At 35.0% G+C, this 17,106-nt stretch overlaps 2 protein-coding genes across 3 annotated transcripts; one reads left to right on the forward strand and one right to left on the reverse strand.

Annotated features, from left to right (window-relative positions):
• Positions 1–4,111: 4,111 nt before the first annotated feature.
• LOC121245010 (polyadenylate-binding protein 3-like) lies at positions 4,112–10,026 on the reverse strand. Its single transcript, XM_041143279.1, has 7 exons — positions 9,512–10,026; positions 7,427–8,205; positions 7,175–7,252; positions 6,977–7,066; positions 5,737–6,030; positions 5,001–5,225; positions 4,112–4,631 (listed from the first exon to the last, which is right to left on the reverse strand). Exons 1-7 carry the CDS (start codon positions 9,756–9,758, stop codon positions 4,407–4,409), a joined length of 1,938 nt encoding a protein of 645 aa, XP_040999213.1. The 5' UTR covers positions 9,759–10,026; the 3' UTR covers positions 4,112–4,406.
• A 3,831-nt stretch (positions 10,027–13,857) lies between these two features.
• On the forward strand, positions 13,858–16,327 carry LOC121244905 (DEAD-box ATP-dependent RNA helicase 39-like). 2 transcript variants are annotated; one of them, XM_041143146.1, is made up of 5 exons: positions 13,858–14,462; positions 15,186–15,260; positions 15,362–15,538; positions 15,642–15,782; positions 15,857–16,327. In XM_041143146.1, exons 1-5 carry the CDS (start codon positions 14,334–14,336, stop codon positions 16,040–16,042), a joined length of 708 nt encoding a protein of 235 aa, XP_040999080.1. In that variant the 5' UTR covers positions 13,858–14,333; the 3' UTR covers positions 16,043–16,327. The 2 variants fall into 2 exon arrangements, with proteins under 2 accessions (XP_040999080.1, XP_040999081.1); XM_041143147.1 differs by having other exon boundaries at positions 14,324–14,462; positions 15,139–15,260.
• Positions 16,328–17,106: the final 779 nt, after the last annotated feature.

Raw genomic sequence — 17,106 nt, forward strand, 5'->3', positions numbered from 1 at the left:
TTAAAATTAACTTTAATTTATAAAATATTAATATTTCATCATTAAATAAATGATGAAATTTTACTAAATATTTTTAAGAAAGTAAAACCATATAAATAATTAAAAATTTTAACATAATTTAAATCTCATAATAATTAGGCTATTTACTAATTAATCTTATGTACTCTTTTAATCTTGATGATTGTGAACTAACATCTAATTCAATTATTCACGATTATGTATTACAGGTATGGAATCACACTTTATTTATAATTTCGACACATTATTTTTAAGAATTTTATTTTTTCTTTTAATTAAAAAAATGTGGCAAACGAGCTTCACGTTAAACCACTGCTGGTATATAATATAAAATTCATAGAAGCGAAGGTGCGAGAGGGGCCAGCTGCATTGGGCAGGGTTAGAAATTTTGGTAGCTAAAGCCGAATGTCTTGGAAAGTTAGACAAAACTCGTGATTATATACGGGAACTGCTAGGGTCACATATAGGTGATTTCGAGGGTTCCCACTTGTAAATGTAAAATATACTTTTTTTTTCTTTTTGGTATTTTTTAAAGTAAAAGTCTTTTTGTAAGTGTGTTTACGCACCAATTCATGCACTGATATTAACATATAAGACATCTATTTAATGAAACGATGGAAAATAAAAATGGAAATGATTTTCAAGAGATAAATAACCTTCTTCTTCTCTTAAAATTTTTCTTCTCTTATTTTTTTTTTCAATAAAAAAAATTATGTAAGCGTTGGTACACGATTTGATATACGAACTTACTTGTACCTAGCAAGGCTCTTTTTTAAATCATTTAATATTTTTTTAAAAAATCATAAATTTATTAAAAAATACTTCTTTAATCATTAAATAAACAAAAATTAAATGGATAGAAACTCTCGAGACAACGTCTCATTTCATTATCTAAACAACAATCTCATTGTCCTATTTGACGTTCATTATCCTTATCCAACAAGAACAGAAGCAAGTGAATCATAGCAGATTAATTCTTCTAAGACTACAAAGAAAAAATCTATATATATATATATATATATATAACTTTTTATCCTTTTGAAAGTCAATAATATTTGTTAATTATGATGATGGATACAAATTATGATTGCAATATATGCACTTTGTTGATTATATAAGATTAAATATTTGAGTCAACTCGACCGACTTTATTGAAAGTTTTTTTTTTTTTTTTTTCTTTCCTTCCTCCGACAAGTTAGCTATTTTATTATAAAAACTAGAAAAAGAAATACATAGTTTGAGTCTTAAAATATTACAAACCAGGATGATCATTTTCACTATAAAATTTCAGCAGTGTTAGTGGAATGGTGGAGAGGGGCAAGTTTCCATAATGATGATTGGAAGCATACCATTGCGCAATTTCATGCGCACATCAATTTTGTGATCGATCAATTTTACTTACAACCCAATCTTCAAAGAATTGAAGCAGATATCTTGAGTCCAATGAAATACCTTCAATTTTCCAATCAAATCTAGAATTATGGTCTGAAATGGAATCAATCACTTGTTAGGAGTCTCCTTCAATTTGTAATTTTTTTAAATTTATGTGATGTGCCTCTTGGATGCCTTCAAACAATGTTGTTGCTTCACCCACAATAGGATTGATGTTATTAATGAAACTTGTGGTAACGAAGATGGGGTTGCCATCATTTGATCTGCAAATGGATGTTGTGGTGCATCCTTTTCCTCTAATTGCCACATCAAATTGAAGCAGGTAAAAGCCTTCTCTAATAATGTGTGCTTTGATTATAAGATGATCAGATTTCTGAGCCCAAGCTGAGATGTGGTCCAAGAAAAGAGAGATTACAGATGAGATAAGCTGAGTTGGTGACGGTTTGAAAGCTGTGTGGATGACTTTGTTTCTGAGGAACCAAATGCAGTCCATAGCTAAAGATGCAAAGAGTTGGAAATTTTGGGACTCTTCTTCAAGAATTAAAAAAGAGCTTGAGGGATTGAGGATGTTGTTCATCCATATTGCAATAGGAAACTCATTAAATTTTGAGATGTCAATGGCCAACTTGACTGGCTCCATAGAATTCTGGCAAAAGAGCAGTTGAAGAACAGATGGTGGAGGGTTTCCTCTTATGATTCACAAAGGGGACAAAGTATTTGATCAGCATTAAGATTGATGGCTGTTTTGAGAAGTGATTTTGTGGGAAGAATGTTATGAGTAACTTTCCAGATTAGAAGTTTGAGGCGTCTTGAATTTTGAGCTTACACAGCTTTTTCTAAGAAATGTCTGAGACAATTGTTTCGGAGTTATTAACCAAAGCTGCATAAGAAGACTTCACAGAGTAATTTTCTGAATAGTGATGAGTCCATTTTATTTTATCTTGCACTTGGGAAAAGTTATGCCTTAACAGAGGGATTTTGAGAATTTCTTGGATTGAATGTGACGAGAAAAGGGTGTGTAGAAGGAGAGAGTTCCATCTCCTAGGTTCGTCAAGTGTAAGCCCAACAACCTTGAGGTTCAGATCAGCGATGAGATTATCTGGATTTGGTTCGGGATGTAAGTGTCCATTGTTGGAATCCAAGGGTCTAACTAGACCCGGGTTGAGACCCCATTGTTAATCTGAAAACATATACCCTTTTCGAGAAAAGTTCTATGTTTTAAGAGGCTTTTCCAGAACCAAGAGTCAGAAGACTTTTGCTGAATATCAAAAATGCTGAAAATTTTCAGATATTTCTTTGTTAAAAAATATTTCCAGAGACTGCTTGAGTTGTTGATGAGGGACCAAGGGAATTTCATGTTGAGGGTATTATTGAAGAGATGGTAGCTTTTAAGACCAAGACCACCAAGAGATTTTGGTTTACAGATTGATTTCTACGATTTTGGGGTGAATCCTTTAGTAGAATTCTGATCCTTACTCCACCAGAATTTTCTGAACATGCTGTTAATGTGAGTGGAAGCATATTTTGGCATTCTGAGGGTAGTCATAGTGTATGAGGGGATAGATCCTTAAACCTAAGGCCTCGTTTGTTTTTACAATCATTTTCATCTCATTTCATCATTACAATTTTTTAAAAATTTCACACAATAAAATACATAATTTAACTTTTTCAAATTCTAAAACAAAAATAATATTCAAAAATATATTTTAATAATATTTTATTTAATTTTTAATTTTTATTTCAATTCACTTCATCTCAAAACAAACGAGGTCTTATCATTGTCGAAAGAAAAAATTGTATAGGGGCGAATTTTCCTTCTATATATGGATTTAACTCCAAACAAGTATTTGGGCTTAGGTTGGGCTTTGGACTTCGTGGCTTACGGATGGCTAGCAAGACAGTTCCAAAAGCTCTCGAAGCCTAAGGCCCTAAACCCACAATTTCAAATCCCCGAAATGGGCGGCAAAGTCCCTAAAATCGTCTCCCAAAATAGAAAAAAAGGAAAGCCTTGCGTAGAGAACATCTATGCCCGCGATGTCGACAATCTTCATTGCAGTTCAATGCTCTGCAATGAACGTATATATATCTCTCTCTCTCTCTCTCATAGATGATTGATGAAGTTTCTCTTAGGTGAAGCAGCAGCAGAAGAGCAAGATATTTAACAAGTGGTTGTGCGTGGTCTGCAACCCAATAGCAATCCGTCCGGAAGGCGTGCGCTCAGGAATTCACGGGCCTTCCACATGTCCTGCAATTCTCCTCCAAGAATCAATCAACCGCCTCCATGGAACCCCACTACCAGAATCGCAGAAAAAAAATAAAATAAAATAATGAATAAGCTAGCAATGACCCATTTTGGTGCCATCGCAGGACGATTCGAAGCGATTGGAAGGAATACATCGATTCAGAGCACGGCGATCATATCAGAGGAGAATTATAGTACACTTTCGGTCCAAAAGCTTTCGACGAGATGTTGGAGGAGGTGAAGTGATAACCTTTATATAAAACTACTATCGAGTATATTTTAACCTTTTTGCTTAGCTTAGCCTAAACTAGCCTTGAACACTTGATCAATCACGCACTTTGTGAATGGATGTTACCTTATATTTCCTCTGAATTGCAGAAAAGGCAGGAAAGAGAGAAAGAGATGGTGATGACGATGATGATGATGATAATAGTCTAAAGAAAAAAGAAAATACTGACAAATCCCAAAAAGTTCAGGACTTTAAAAAATGTTTGCAATTAAGTTGCAACATGTAACCTCGCCCAAAAAAAAAAAAAAAAAATTATTTGTAACACTCGTGTAAAACCATTGGCGTGGTCGTCAATCTTTCTTTCTTTCTTTTTTTTTTTTTTAATAATTAAAGTGACAAGTATATCAATATTTTTTTTACGTCAATGGTGTTACCCGAGTGTTACATTTGGAGTGTTGTGAGTAACAGGACCTCCCACAAAATAAACAATAATCTCAAAGAAAACCTCATAAACAATTGACACCTTCAGTCATTCAGTGCCAAGGAACCGAGCTGATCACTAACACCGGACACCGAGGCAGCTTTATGGAGGACTTCCATTGCCTCGGCCACCTTCTGCTTCAGGGCATCTGGAGACTCAAGGAGATGGATTACCTCAGACTTGTCCATCTCCAGCAACATCCCTGTCACCTTTGCAGCATTGTTGGGCTCAAGCTGCTCCACATGGGGATATAGTTGTTCACCCAGCATCTGTGATTTCAAGAAACATTAACTACAATCATGCTTTCCACAGATTACTAAATAATATTCTCTACAAGTATGATGGTCACAATCAAGTTCAACATCTTATTTGTTGTCCCTGATTTACAAGTAATAACCATGTTCTCATTGATATCTCTTTATTTTGGACCATTATGGCCTTTTCAGATGATTGACAAAATCGATCTCTCCATGGATAGCACAGGGGTGCTTAAAATCAATCTCTGGTCTTAACCAAAAGAAAAGCGCAAACCCTAATACAAGGGCACTACACAATATAGACACCGAAAAGATGATGGCGATCATAAGCTACAACTAACCATCAACGAAATCACTGCATCAAAAGAAAAAATAACATACCGCTCTCAGATTCTCTGGACTAGCAGAAGCCAAAGCCGATAGAAGTGCCGAAGTATGCACATGCCCAGGTCGCTGGATGTCGATGGGAGTCGCCGGCCTCCCCGAACCATCAAAAGGCAAAGACATCACAGGCCCTATAACACCTTGAGAAACCACAGATGCATCCATGCCAGTTCGAGAACTTCCCACATATCGAAAGCCTTGGTGAGGGTTATGATGCATTATCTGAAATTGAGAAGTGGATGAAGACTATCAGAGATAAAAGATAAATTAGTACACCATAAAGGTTCTTAGTCATTGCATAATCTATTTATCATGGGCTACATCATGATTACAAGGATAGCAAGTTACAAAACTATATGTAAAGCCATCAACAAGCACATACTGAAAATTTGGGCAATGAAAAATAATGCAACAAAAAATTGAATTGGAAAAACTTCAAATTTTATATAACCATATCAAGAATACTTTAAATTAAAATAAAACATTAAGTCAATATTCATAATTTAGTCATTTGATTCCTATCAAGCAAGTGCCTAGTTGTAGATTGCCTTACATTTTTAGCCAGAGAATCTTGCATTCTCAACACCCCTGTGAAAGATTTTGGTATTCAAATAAAAACAAATTGTTCATGGCAACTCTACAGCAATGTGGCCTTGGAATCATATAGGCAACTATAAAATGCGATGAACCCAGAATGAGCAGTAATCAAAATAAAGAAGGTTAGTTATATCACCTGCTGCTGCTGCACCTGTTGAAGGTTTCCAACTCGCCGCACACCCATTTGCTGCCCTGGCTGGCCTTGCCGTTGAAGGTGGTATGGCATCATAAAGTTTGGCGCAATACCAGGTCGCATTCCGTGGAAGAGTTGCTGCTGGAAGCCATAAGGCTGGGGGGGTAGCAGACCAGGATTGCTTTGACCAAAATACAAATGTTGTGGGGAAAATCTGGGCACCCCAGGATGAAATCCTGCAATTCCTGCAGGCATCTGTGCCATCCCACTATGTGCTCGGATTTGAGAAAAATGTGCCTAGAAGGGAGATATATACACACACACACACACACACACACATACATATGTTATTGTCGATAAGGTTTGACACATTGGACAAAATGAGAATTTAAGCAATGGCACCAACTACTACCCATCGTATGATAAAAATGAGAGCCAAATTCTTTGTTCCTTTTTCAAATTCACAAAAAAACCCATAAGGTCATTAACCTATGGACCTACCCTCCACCCTATTCTTGTTGGTGTACGGGAAAGGAGCCATTTGAGAGGCAAAATTCTAATCAGATTTTAAAATTTATCAGATATTTACTTGCTAAGTTTCAAGACTTCCAGACAGAAGACATACAGTTAAAATATTTGTAAGCACGTAGAAATGAATGGTAAACTTTTGGATGGTTATGAGAAGGAAATTCTTTTTAGCCATGTGAATAAAAATCCATGAATGTTATCAATTTAAGACAAAAAAATTTAATCTTACAAGTATCTGTCTGTCCTAGTCCAAAACACCTTGACCAAAAATTCTGGGTTCCGAAAATCCACTCCTGAAAGCTATCAAGCACTAACAACTTGTTATTCACACAGAATAAAAAAAAGAAGGCTATCTAAATTACTATATTGCAGGTGAAGTCTATGACTTACACGTTTCTTTTTCTTTTCGTTTATATACGTCTATTTTTCTTAAGGAAATGCAGCAGAGATTTAATATTAAATTTCCAAATTAGGCCTCAGCAATTCCAGTATGTCCAGCGCCAGTTGTGTAATAATAACAACAAAGACTGCAAGGCATTAACTGCAAACTCAAGAAGTAGAAACCCACCTTTTCAGCTTATAACTAAACTAGATTGGTTCAAACCTTATTAAAACATTCGCATCAAATGTCCACACAATTAAGAAAGCAACAGCTGCACTTCAAACTGACAAATTACATTTCCTATATGACCATCAAAATATGCAGAAGAATCACCTGAAGCTGAGCTTTTCTGTCTTCTTTACGCTGGGCCACAGCAACATACAGAGGTTTCCGCCCAATCATCTTTCCATTCATTTCTTCCAGCTGAACAAGAAATAAGAAGAGAAGGCATGCATGAGAGAAAAAATGGGTCAGCACTAGATGCAAAAGCAGGGTCTGCCAAGTGGCCTAGAAAAAGAATCAATAACTCACAGCTTTAGCAGCTTCCTGTGGAGAGGAAAATGCCACAAAGCCATATCCCTTGCTGTGACCTTGGGAATCAACCATGACCTAAAAGATTCATATGAAAAAACAAAGCCAAACAAAAATTTACAACAGGAAATATTTATTATAATTGTTTATCTAAACAAGACATTTATCATAATTGGCTCTTAGACAAGTCTTACTAAGGACCAGTATAGAAAGAAGGGGGCAAAATCACTCCACTTGAAGCTAAAGATATACCTTGCATGATGTTATTGTTCCAAACTCGGAGAATAATTCCTTCAGCTTGTCATCATTTACATTGTCATCAAGATTTTTCAGATATAAATTAGCACCTTGAGAATTTTCATATCTACTGATTCTTTCCTGTTCAAATTTTTCCTTCAACTCTGCCTCCCTTTCCCCTCTACTTTGAGCCCTCCCCACAAATAAAACCTTGTCATCAAAAGCAGTGGCCCCATTCAACTTCTCAACTGCAACAGCAGCATCATCTGGGCTCTGGAAGTTCACAAAACCAAAACATTTGGACTTCCCATTTGTGTCTGTCATAACAACTGCACTGGTGATTGTACCATAGGAGCTAAAAAGTTTCTTGAGGTCTTCATCAGTAGTTGTTTCGGGCAAATTTTTCACATAAACATTAGTAAACTTTGATAGTCCAGTTGCTTGAGTCCTTTCTTCACGGCGAACAAAAAGTCCAACATAGACTTTTTTATCATTTATCAGCATGCCATTCAATTGTTTAATTGCATTTTGTGCAGATTCCTCATTTTCAAATTGTACATATCCATGACCTTTTGACTGACCATTGCTGTCAACAACCACCTTGGAAGAAAGGACAGTCCCAAAGGCAGCAAAAGTGTCGTGCAATGCCTTGTTATCTATTGATGTGTCCAGGTTCTTAATGAAAATATTAGCATATCCACTTCTTCGAATAGTAGAATCTCGATGTGAATACATAATCCTAATAGGTTTCCCGTTGATAAGAGTATAATTCAAACATTCCAGAGCACGAGCAGCTGCAATTTAAGTACAAACAGGCAATGATAATTCATACCTACATATATTCATGCATACTCATTCATAATTATACATACATATACGAATCTAGACATGCATATTCTCAAAGAGGCACATAATAAACCAAACATGATACTTTCCTTGCATTACATTGAGAATTCACAAGAACTCATTCAAAAACTCAGCGGTCAAGTAAGTTTGTTTCACAATTGTGGAAGAGATGGGGAAATGCTGGCACTTGACTGAAATGAGGTCAGAAAAAAGTGAAGCAAATAGCAATAATATTTTTTTTTATAAGTATAATGAAATATTATTGAAACAAGTAAATAGCCGTGGCCCAAGTACACAGGATAACTATCAAGCAAATGGTGCTAATACCACTATCATCAGATCTCAGAAACACATCCTTCAAAATAAATGGCCGCACAAAGCACATATCCCATTTGCCAAAGAATACATTTGTATGTGAAGAATCGATTATCCAAATAAGAAATAAATACATACTAAAAACTTTTCCAGGTTTCATCTAAAAAATAAGAGAAATAATCAATCTCATGTCTAAAAGAGGTGCAGAATCTCATCATATTTACTGAAATATCTCTTTAATATAAAGAAGATATAAAAATAAAAAATGCAAAGATTTCCTTTACCTATCTTAATCAGTTTATTGTCCATAAAAAGCAAACACAAATTGATTACTACTACTTCAAAAAAAAATTCAAACATTTGTATCCCTTAAAATTCCTGCTCGAACTCTACGACTTAGAGACAGAGAGACATACATAAAATGAGTTCCACAAAATTGATCACTGCATAAATTTAGGCAGAATCCACTTTATATGTATGCCTCTCTCCTAGACTAGAAACTCCTCCTAAAAATCACACTTAACGATGTAATCGTAGAATATACTAAAAAAAAGGAGAATTTACCACACATACTCCAAATATACAAAACCAAAACAAACATTGATCAAACTCAAAGTAATTTGTTCAGATACTTACAATAAATATATCAAAAACTAAAAAAAAAAGAAAGAAACATAAACCATATACTTAAACAAAGGCCCTGAGAATTGAAAATCACTGTCTCTCGCACGCGCAAAGATACACACAAACACACACAGCAGAAAAAAGTAATCAACAAATACCAATGCGCGCGCACACATACACGTATTCTATGTATAACCGTCTGTATCTACATATACAAATACACGCACATGTCTATGTAAATAGTCCGACTGAAAATAAAAGAATTGAATCTGAGAACAGAGGCAAGGGGTGGTCAAACAGCGCCGTAGTACGTACCCTCATGAGGGTGGGCGTAATTGACATAAGCGTAGCCGAGAGAGGACGCCCGAGTATGATCCCTGAAAACCCTAATGGACACAACAGTAGCCACCTGGCCGAACAAATCGAAAAGTTGCCCCTCGTCCACGCTCGGGTCCAGATCCCCCACGTACAGCGCCAGGTTGGCGGGCACCCCGATAGCCGCCTCAGGGGTTGGAGGCGGCTGAGACGTCGACGTAGACGGAGCGGAAATATCAGCCGCCATTGGTATCGCAGAAAAAATTCCGAAAACAAATAAGTTTTTCAGTGGAAAATCACAAAACAAAGCAAAAAAAAACAGAGAGTATTTGTTGGGAAGAATTTGGTTTCTGATCGAATATATTATATACGGAAGGAAAAGCTAGGGTTTCCGTCTCCTAATGCTGTAAGGAGTTCTCTTTTTCTTTTATTTTTTTGGTTTTTAATTTACTCTGGAGTTGGAGTGTGAGGGAGGCGGAGCGAGAGGGGAAGGAAGGTGGCGAATGCATTTTATACGTGAGTGTGTGAGAGAGAGAGAGTTGAATCCACTGGGTTCGTTTCGAACTCCTTGGCATTTGAGGATGCACACGTGGATATGACGACGTGGAATTCGACCATTGAACTTGTCCCCCCAAGTTGTCGCGCGGCCCCACTTTTCTTGTTTTTTTGCGTCTACAATTTATAAAACAAATTGATTAATATATTCTACAGTCTTAGTTATTAAGGAAACAAATCGACAAAATCTATCTCAAATATTGGGTTATTTCCTTCTAATTTTTCTTATGAGGCAACTTTATTTAAAAAATAAATAAAATCGACTATCATAGAACATATCTAAAGTTACATGTCATAATTTGATTTTAAAAATAAAATTTTAAAAAAAATTCTTTAGACACAAATGAATTATATAAAAATAAACTAACAAATTGATATAGTTTGATATTGTGCGTCAGATTGTAAAATTACTTTTATTATAAAGTAGATATAACGGATCCTATAAAATTACATCAGTTTGTAGATTTGATTTTGTGTAATTTCTTTATATATGTAACACTTCTCAAATTTAAAATTTAAATCTTATAAATAAAATCTTATCATTTAAGTCATATGGATATTCTGTCTATCAATTTGAGAATAAAATAATTTTAAAAAAAATAGATGGAACAAAAGAAGGTTTGAGTTAGTAATATTCTTCCATGATTTTGAAAGCCCAAAATTGAGAGAAAAAAAAAAAAGAACCATCACAAAGAAATTGAATCATTATAATATGAAATCTATCGATTACTAGCCTTAGAATTTTGACACGAGTATGTTTGCAAACTTTTTTATTGACGAATTAAAGGCGTTGCTGGTGTGAAAGTCCGTCCTAACAATTTATATAAAAGTATATGGGTATATTGAGTGGTTTGTCACATAGTAGATTAGTAAATAGCATAATTCTTTTAAATATTCAATTGGTGAAATTAAAAGCGGAAAAATACTTAAAAAAAAATTATATAAAAGTAAATTTATAAACTAACGTGGTTTGATATGATACGTTAGACTGTAAAATTATTTTTTTTTACAGATTAAATTTACGATATCATATAAAGTCACGTCAATTTGTACGTAGATTTATTTTTGTGAGATCTTTTTGTAACTATAACATGTCCCTTAAAAGTGAGCAAAATACATGCAACACGTAAGACAGTTTGCAAACTTGCATGCATAGATCACATGGCGAAGATGTTTGGGATGGAGAAAAATATGTCACAAGTTTTGCATTGGTTTATTCATAGGTATTTTAAAATTCGAAACCATATAATGAATTTTAAATTCTCACACATACCTTAGATACTACGTTACTGTCCTTAAAAGAATAATTTTCTCTATGCCCGTTATATTCTCAAACTGCCCAAGGAGGAAAAGAACATTGTAGCAAAGCCATTGGGATTATGGTTGCAGGAACTTTGGCTTGGCATGTTGTATATGATGCAAAATAACAATCTTCACACATGATTGATTGGACAAATGATACTGCATGAATGAAGTCCCTCCTTTTGGTTGAAGGATGAAATCTATAGGCAGTTCTTCAATACTCAAAAGCAATAGATGGTCATTGACTTTGTACTCGTACTTGGAGGCTGGATTTGGACTCAAAATCATAAATACAGCATGTAAAATCACTTGCATCATCGTTAGTTATACTCCCAAGGACACTAGATTTATTTATGTAGGATAGTTCTACAGCCACCAATCATTGCTCCCGCTTGCAGATACTGCTTGACATGGTATGACACAATGGCTTTTTTTAATTTTTTAAAACAAGAGATAATAGAGAGCAGATCTAGTGACTGGTGGTTTGCCATTGTTGACGGAGGCGATGGATTTTACAAGGGAGAGATGTTTTTGGGAGAGAGGAGGGCTTGAAGAAGACAAAAGGGAGAAGGGAGTAGATCTACTTTTTTGCTCGAAGAAGACGAAATTTTGTAATCTATTAAGTCATGCCACATGGAATGTCACATCAAGCGAGAAGGGCAAGCAATGGGCATAGCCTTTTCCATTTATGTATGTGGTCAAGACTCAGTGACATAAGCAAATTAGTAATGCTACCTACAATCTCATTATGTTCAATTCCTAGAGCCGCAGTAAGTAAAAATCTCAGAACATGATTTTTTTGTATAATTTAGAAGAAAATAAATAAATAAAATTTGTTTTTAATTAAATTACATGATTACTTTAGTTGATTGAATTTATTTTATTCTAAATTATGTAAGAAAGTCATGTGCTGAGGTGTTTAATCCAAATTCAAAGAGTAAAAGAAAAAAAAAATAATTGAGTATAAGTATATCATTATCCATAACGAAAATTCATAGGAACATAACTAGGGGTGACCGCCCGCTAAGCAGATGACCTATGCTCACCTATCACAAGTCTATCGTTATATAATCTCGAGAATTGATAAAAAACAGCACATGAAATGCGCTAAATATACATAAATATGGCTGTAAGCTTTCTTTTGCGAGGTTTGTCAAGGGTACTATAGATGGTGAACTATTAGAATAATGCTACTCACTTTCCTAATTTTATCATTATCTTATTATTCTATGATGTAATATTAGATGATTGAAGACTATTTATTATCTTTCACTTGTGAACCTATCATCTAATGCCACATCATGAGATGGTGAGAGGATGATGAATAAATTTTTTCTTTGCAACCCTTCTCCATCCTCCCCACAAGGTTTTCTCCCGCCCTTCTCTCTTGAACTCAAACTACGTTCTCTGCAACCATCAACACCTACCTTAGCCACAATTGAGAAAAGTTAGCTCCCCATCACATTAAATATAGGTAAGAGTAATATTACTTATTATTCCTTTTATCATCATCTCATGATGTGGTGTTAAATAATTGAATATTATTTACTATATTTTACTTATTGGCATATCATTTAATACTACATCATGATATGTTGAAAGAACGATGATAAGATAAAAAATATGATAAATATATTTTTCCTATAGGTAAACATGGAGAAGAGCTATAAATAAGGACTATCAATCTCACACATACTCTATAGATACATTTCTACGTCTAGCTCTCTCCATGGAAACGAGACCTATCTAACTTGAGCATATGAAGTTTGGTAGATTGGTTCGCCTGATTTCCTTTTTGCATGCCCAACATTTAGCCCGGGTTAAATTTTCAATGAAGAGAATTTGAGGGACTCCACGTTATATACATATTTTAATTTGTTTGATTTAAATTTTAAAATTTATTTTTTAAATAAAATTATTCTACATAAATGATGTAGTGCATAAAAATTGAATTATTTAAATAAAAAAAATATATAATCTCGAAAAAAGAAAATACTAGTTGAACTTATAAAAGTGATCAATTGAATATTTTATTTTTAATTTTATTTACTTAACAGTGAAGAAAGTGAATATTAATGAATTGTTATATTTTTTTTCTATTTTTTAAAATGTTTAAATATATATATAAATAATTAAAAAAAATAAAAGTTGTACTTATCGGTTGAATTCTCAATTCCTGTAGCACTACTCCTCGGATAAAACAAAGATAGTACTAGCGTCCAGTCATGATTGCTGGGTAGTCTATTTTTTTTTATTTTATTTTTTAACAATTTTTTAGTATATTTGATTATTAAAAAAAATAAAACAATATAAAATTTTATTAATAATCACTTTCTTAAACATTAAATAAAAAAAATAAAAATAAAAATAATTGAGACGTGATTTGTCTCCACTGGCATTTTCCAAAAAAGAAAAAAAAAAAAAAAACTGCTAAATTTATTAATCGGTTAGTATGACTACACCGACTTCAGTTGCTTTTGGTTCCCTGGCGAGGCCGAACTCCCAAGGGCCAAAATAACGTACGAACAGGAAAAAGAAGAAAACAGCGAAACCACCGGCGGCACCCAAGCATGAGAGGGAGAAGCAAAGACTTTCTCAGCCTCTCTATATCTCTCCTCCCTCGTATCAAACGCCAGCTACTCTCAAAGCCACTATCACCCACTTGGGCTCTTATCGACTTCTGCCCTCTTTCCACCACAACCATCACCAATCCTGATAATGACAAAGCACCAAATTCGGAATCCAACAATAGAGACCCAATCCTTCTTGAAAAGTTTAGACAGAGAAAGCTCAAAGTTTCTTCAACAACCCAGAAAAGAAACCCCCACCACAGCCGTCACCAACACCTGGATCAAGCCCTGCTTATGAGAAGGACAGTTTGCAGAAGGAGGGTGGACCCACTAAGGTGGTGAACAGTTTTGGGGAGTTGGGTTTGAGTGAGGAGGTGATTGAGGCTGTGGAGGAGATGGGTGCGTTTGTTCCTACCGAGATTCAGTGTGTTGGGATTCCTGCAGTATTCGAAGGGAAGAGTGTGGTGATGAGTGCTCAGCCTAATTCTGGCAGAACTTTGGCCTACCTGTTGCCTCTTGTTCAGGTGATTTATTTTGTGTTTCCTCTTTCTTTCCGTTATTTCTACCTCCGACGGTTCAATATTTTTTCTTGGACCAGTTATTGGTTTGTGGGTTAGTAGGATTTTGGAATGTGATGTTTGCTTTCATTTTGGTGGATTTAGTTTAATTGCTTCTTAAAATTATTTTCTGATAAAAGAAAATAGATTAAATCTGATCATTGTTTCAGGGGTCGTTTCTATTTTCAATTTTTTGCCAACCAACTTATCAAAAAAGTTTCTTGCCAACCTGTTGCATGTGACTGTGTGCTTGTGTTTTGAACATGCTATTATTGCTAGTTGAAATTGAAATGCAAAGTTGATTTATTTACTTTTCTTTGACTTCTAGTTTTTTAATTGCATTGTTTTGCTGCTCATTTTACGATTCCTGCTGAAGATCGTCAAAAGATAATTTCTAGCATCTTGGGTCATCTATATGTTCTCGTTGGAACCTGATATATACTGGGCAGTCGTTTTTAACTCTTCAAAACCTAACTGCCCTAGGAAAACAATTTTTTTAGTTGAATTGGTCGTGTATGTTGCCATCTAATGTGTCCATTATCCTGTTAGAATGAAAAATTAATCATCTCTGCAAGTCAGTCCTAAGGGAAGTGTTCAGTTGCCATAAAATTGCAACAATATTACAATATTGTTATGTTTGTAGTAAGGGTAATATGAGGTCACGCTATTGACCCCATTAATTTTCTGTAGCTGATGAGACGGGGTCCAAAGCCCAAGCATCCACAAGCGGTAGTGCTATGCGCCACAGAAGAACTATCTGATGAGGTGCCCCTCTCCCTCCTTCTCGAGCATACCATATGAATTTCTGCACTCATAAACCTTAAGTATCACTCACCCTTATCATTAACTTTGGATGGACTTCACAGGTGTTTCATATGGCAAAGTTTATCAGCAGCTATGCACAGCTAAAGTCTACAAAGGAGAATGGTTCACCCCAGAAGAATTTGTCAAATGTCCCAATTGGCATGATAGTTGGAACCCCAGGCGAGGTTCTTCAACATATTGAAGAAGGGATTGTAGTTCTAGATGAAATCAAATACTTGGTCAGTATCTCGGATATAAATCTTATTTCAAAAATTTCAAAGCTTGTATCTGTGCTCTTGCATAAATCTAATTCATTCAATCATGCTGAATATCTCTTTGTAGGTATTGGATGAGGTGGATGCCATGTTTGGTTTTGGCCTCGGTCCAGATATTCAAAAGATAATAACCCCATTAAGATATCATTCATCAAAATCTGATGACCAAGGAATTCAAACTATTCTAGTGACCTCGACAATAGCAAAGGTGCAGGCTTTAAAATTTTCTTTCTGTTGGCTGCTGTTTCTGTGTTGTTTTGCTTATGTTGTTCAAAATGACAGATTCTGGGTAAAGGGCTATCACCCTTTTTGGAGCGTTTGGAGCACGATCAAGCAGGACAGATTGCTGCGATGTTGCTAGAGGTGGACAAAACAGAAGCATATCATCTCACTGAGTCCCTGGATGCTCTGAAGAAGAAAGTAGCAGAGGCTATAATTTCCCTTAACCCAACCGGATCAGAATCTTGACATTACTAGTTGTTTCACTCATATCAGATTATGGAGCAAAGCCAATATTTGCTTTCATGAGATTATTTTGTATGGACCTTCTCATGCGCCCATTTTTTAGGGCTTTTTGAGTGTCATCTGTGGAGTGAGTATAAATTCTACTGTAAATTTGTAGGTCCTGTTGCATTCGGCAAGGTTGAATGGAGTAGCTTGATTGTTGACATTTCTATAGGATTCTGACTGTTAGGGGGATCTGCAGACTTGCAGTGAAGCTGGATTTATGCCATTGTATCTTATGTTTTATCATGCCATTCACTTGCGGAATGTCTCAGACTAACAGGATTTGGTGGTGGATCCCACTAAACCACCAATTTTTCTTTCTGCTTAGTCCTTAGTTGTGGTTGTCTTGAAATTGTCATAGTTTTCTCTTAATCATTTGATTATGGACAATGGATAGTAATCGGGTCCACTCTTTACCCGGGCTTTTTTGTGAAACTCTGGTTTGATGAACAAACATGAACAACAAGAGAGCCAAAACTTGCAAATGTTAATTAACATTTTATTAACCTGACTGTATGATTTAAATCTCTAGTTTAGACTTCAGATGCAAAATTTCATACCAAATACATTTGTTGCCAAGATTATGGAGTGAAGTATCATTTACTTATCTGATGGGATTGGGCAATTTACAAGAGTTCAAACCATATCTCAGCTTTTTAAGGCCATTCTTCTCGAAATTTGCCACATGCTTTCCTCTGTTCAAGGTAAGGGTGTAATTGGTCTGGTCGGACATGATGGACGGAAAAATTTTTGTCCACTTTTTTTTTAGACTGGATCGATTACTCTAAGGATCGGATTAGACTGTTAGTTATCGGTTCAATTAATCCGATTTAGTTGATATGAGTTAAGAATATTTTTTTTCTTTTTTGATAGATAAATTAATACAAAAAATTAATTAAATTAATAAAATCAAAATTAAGTGAGCTCTTTAAATTATTTATAATGGCTTATATTAAAATTTTAACATTTTATATATATAGTTTATGAATATTAAATAATTAATTATCCGTAAATTATTTATGCTT

The sequence above is a fragment of the Juglans microcarpa x Juglans regia genome, chromosome 8S (genome assembly GCF_004785595.1).
Source record: "Juglans microcarpa x Juglans regia isolate MS1-56 chromosome 8S, Jm3101_v1.0, whole genome shotgun sequence".
NCBI classification, from domain to species: domain Eukaryota; kingdom Viridiplantae; phylum Streptophyta; class Magnoliopsida; order Fagales; family Juglandaceae; genus Juglans; species Juglans microcarpa x Juglans regia.

What these genes read in the sequence shown, in the direction of transcription:
- LOC121244905 (XM_041143146.1), top strand. Translation starts at nt 14,334, where the DNA reads ATGGGTGCGTTTGTTCCTACCGAGATTCAGTGTGTTGGGATTCCTGCA. An exon ending in ACCTGTTGCCTCTTGTTCAG is followed by an intron (nt 14,463 to 15,185) that starts GTGATTTATTTT and finishes AATTTTCTGTAG; the next exon opens with CTGATGAGACGGGGTCCAAA. An exon ending in TAGATGAAATCAAATACTTG is followed by an intron (nt 15,539 to 15,641) that starts GTCAGTATCTCG and finishes ATCTCTTTGTAG; the next exon opens with GTATTGGATGAGGTGGATGC.
- LOC121245010 (XM_041143279.1), bottom strand. Translation starts at nt 9,758, where the DNA reads ATGGCGGCTGATATTTCCGCTCCGTCTACGTCGACGTCTCAGCCGCCT. An exon ending in CACAGGAAGCTGCTAAAGCT is followed by an intron (nt 7,067 to 7,174) that starts GTGAGTTATTGA and finishes TTTCTTGTTCAG; the next exon opens with CTGGAAGAAATGAATGGAAA. An exon ending in ACAGAAAAGCTCAGCTTCAG is followed by an intron (nt 6,031 to 6,976) that starts GTGATTCTTCTG and finishes TCTCCCTTCTAG; the next exon opens with GCACATTTTTCTCAAATCCG.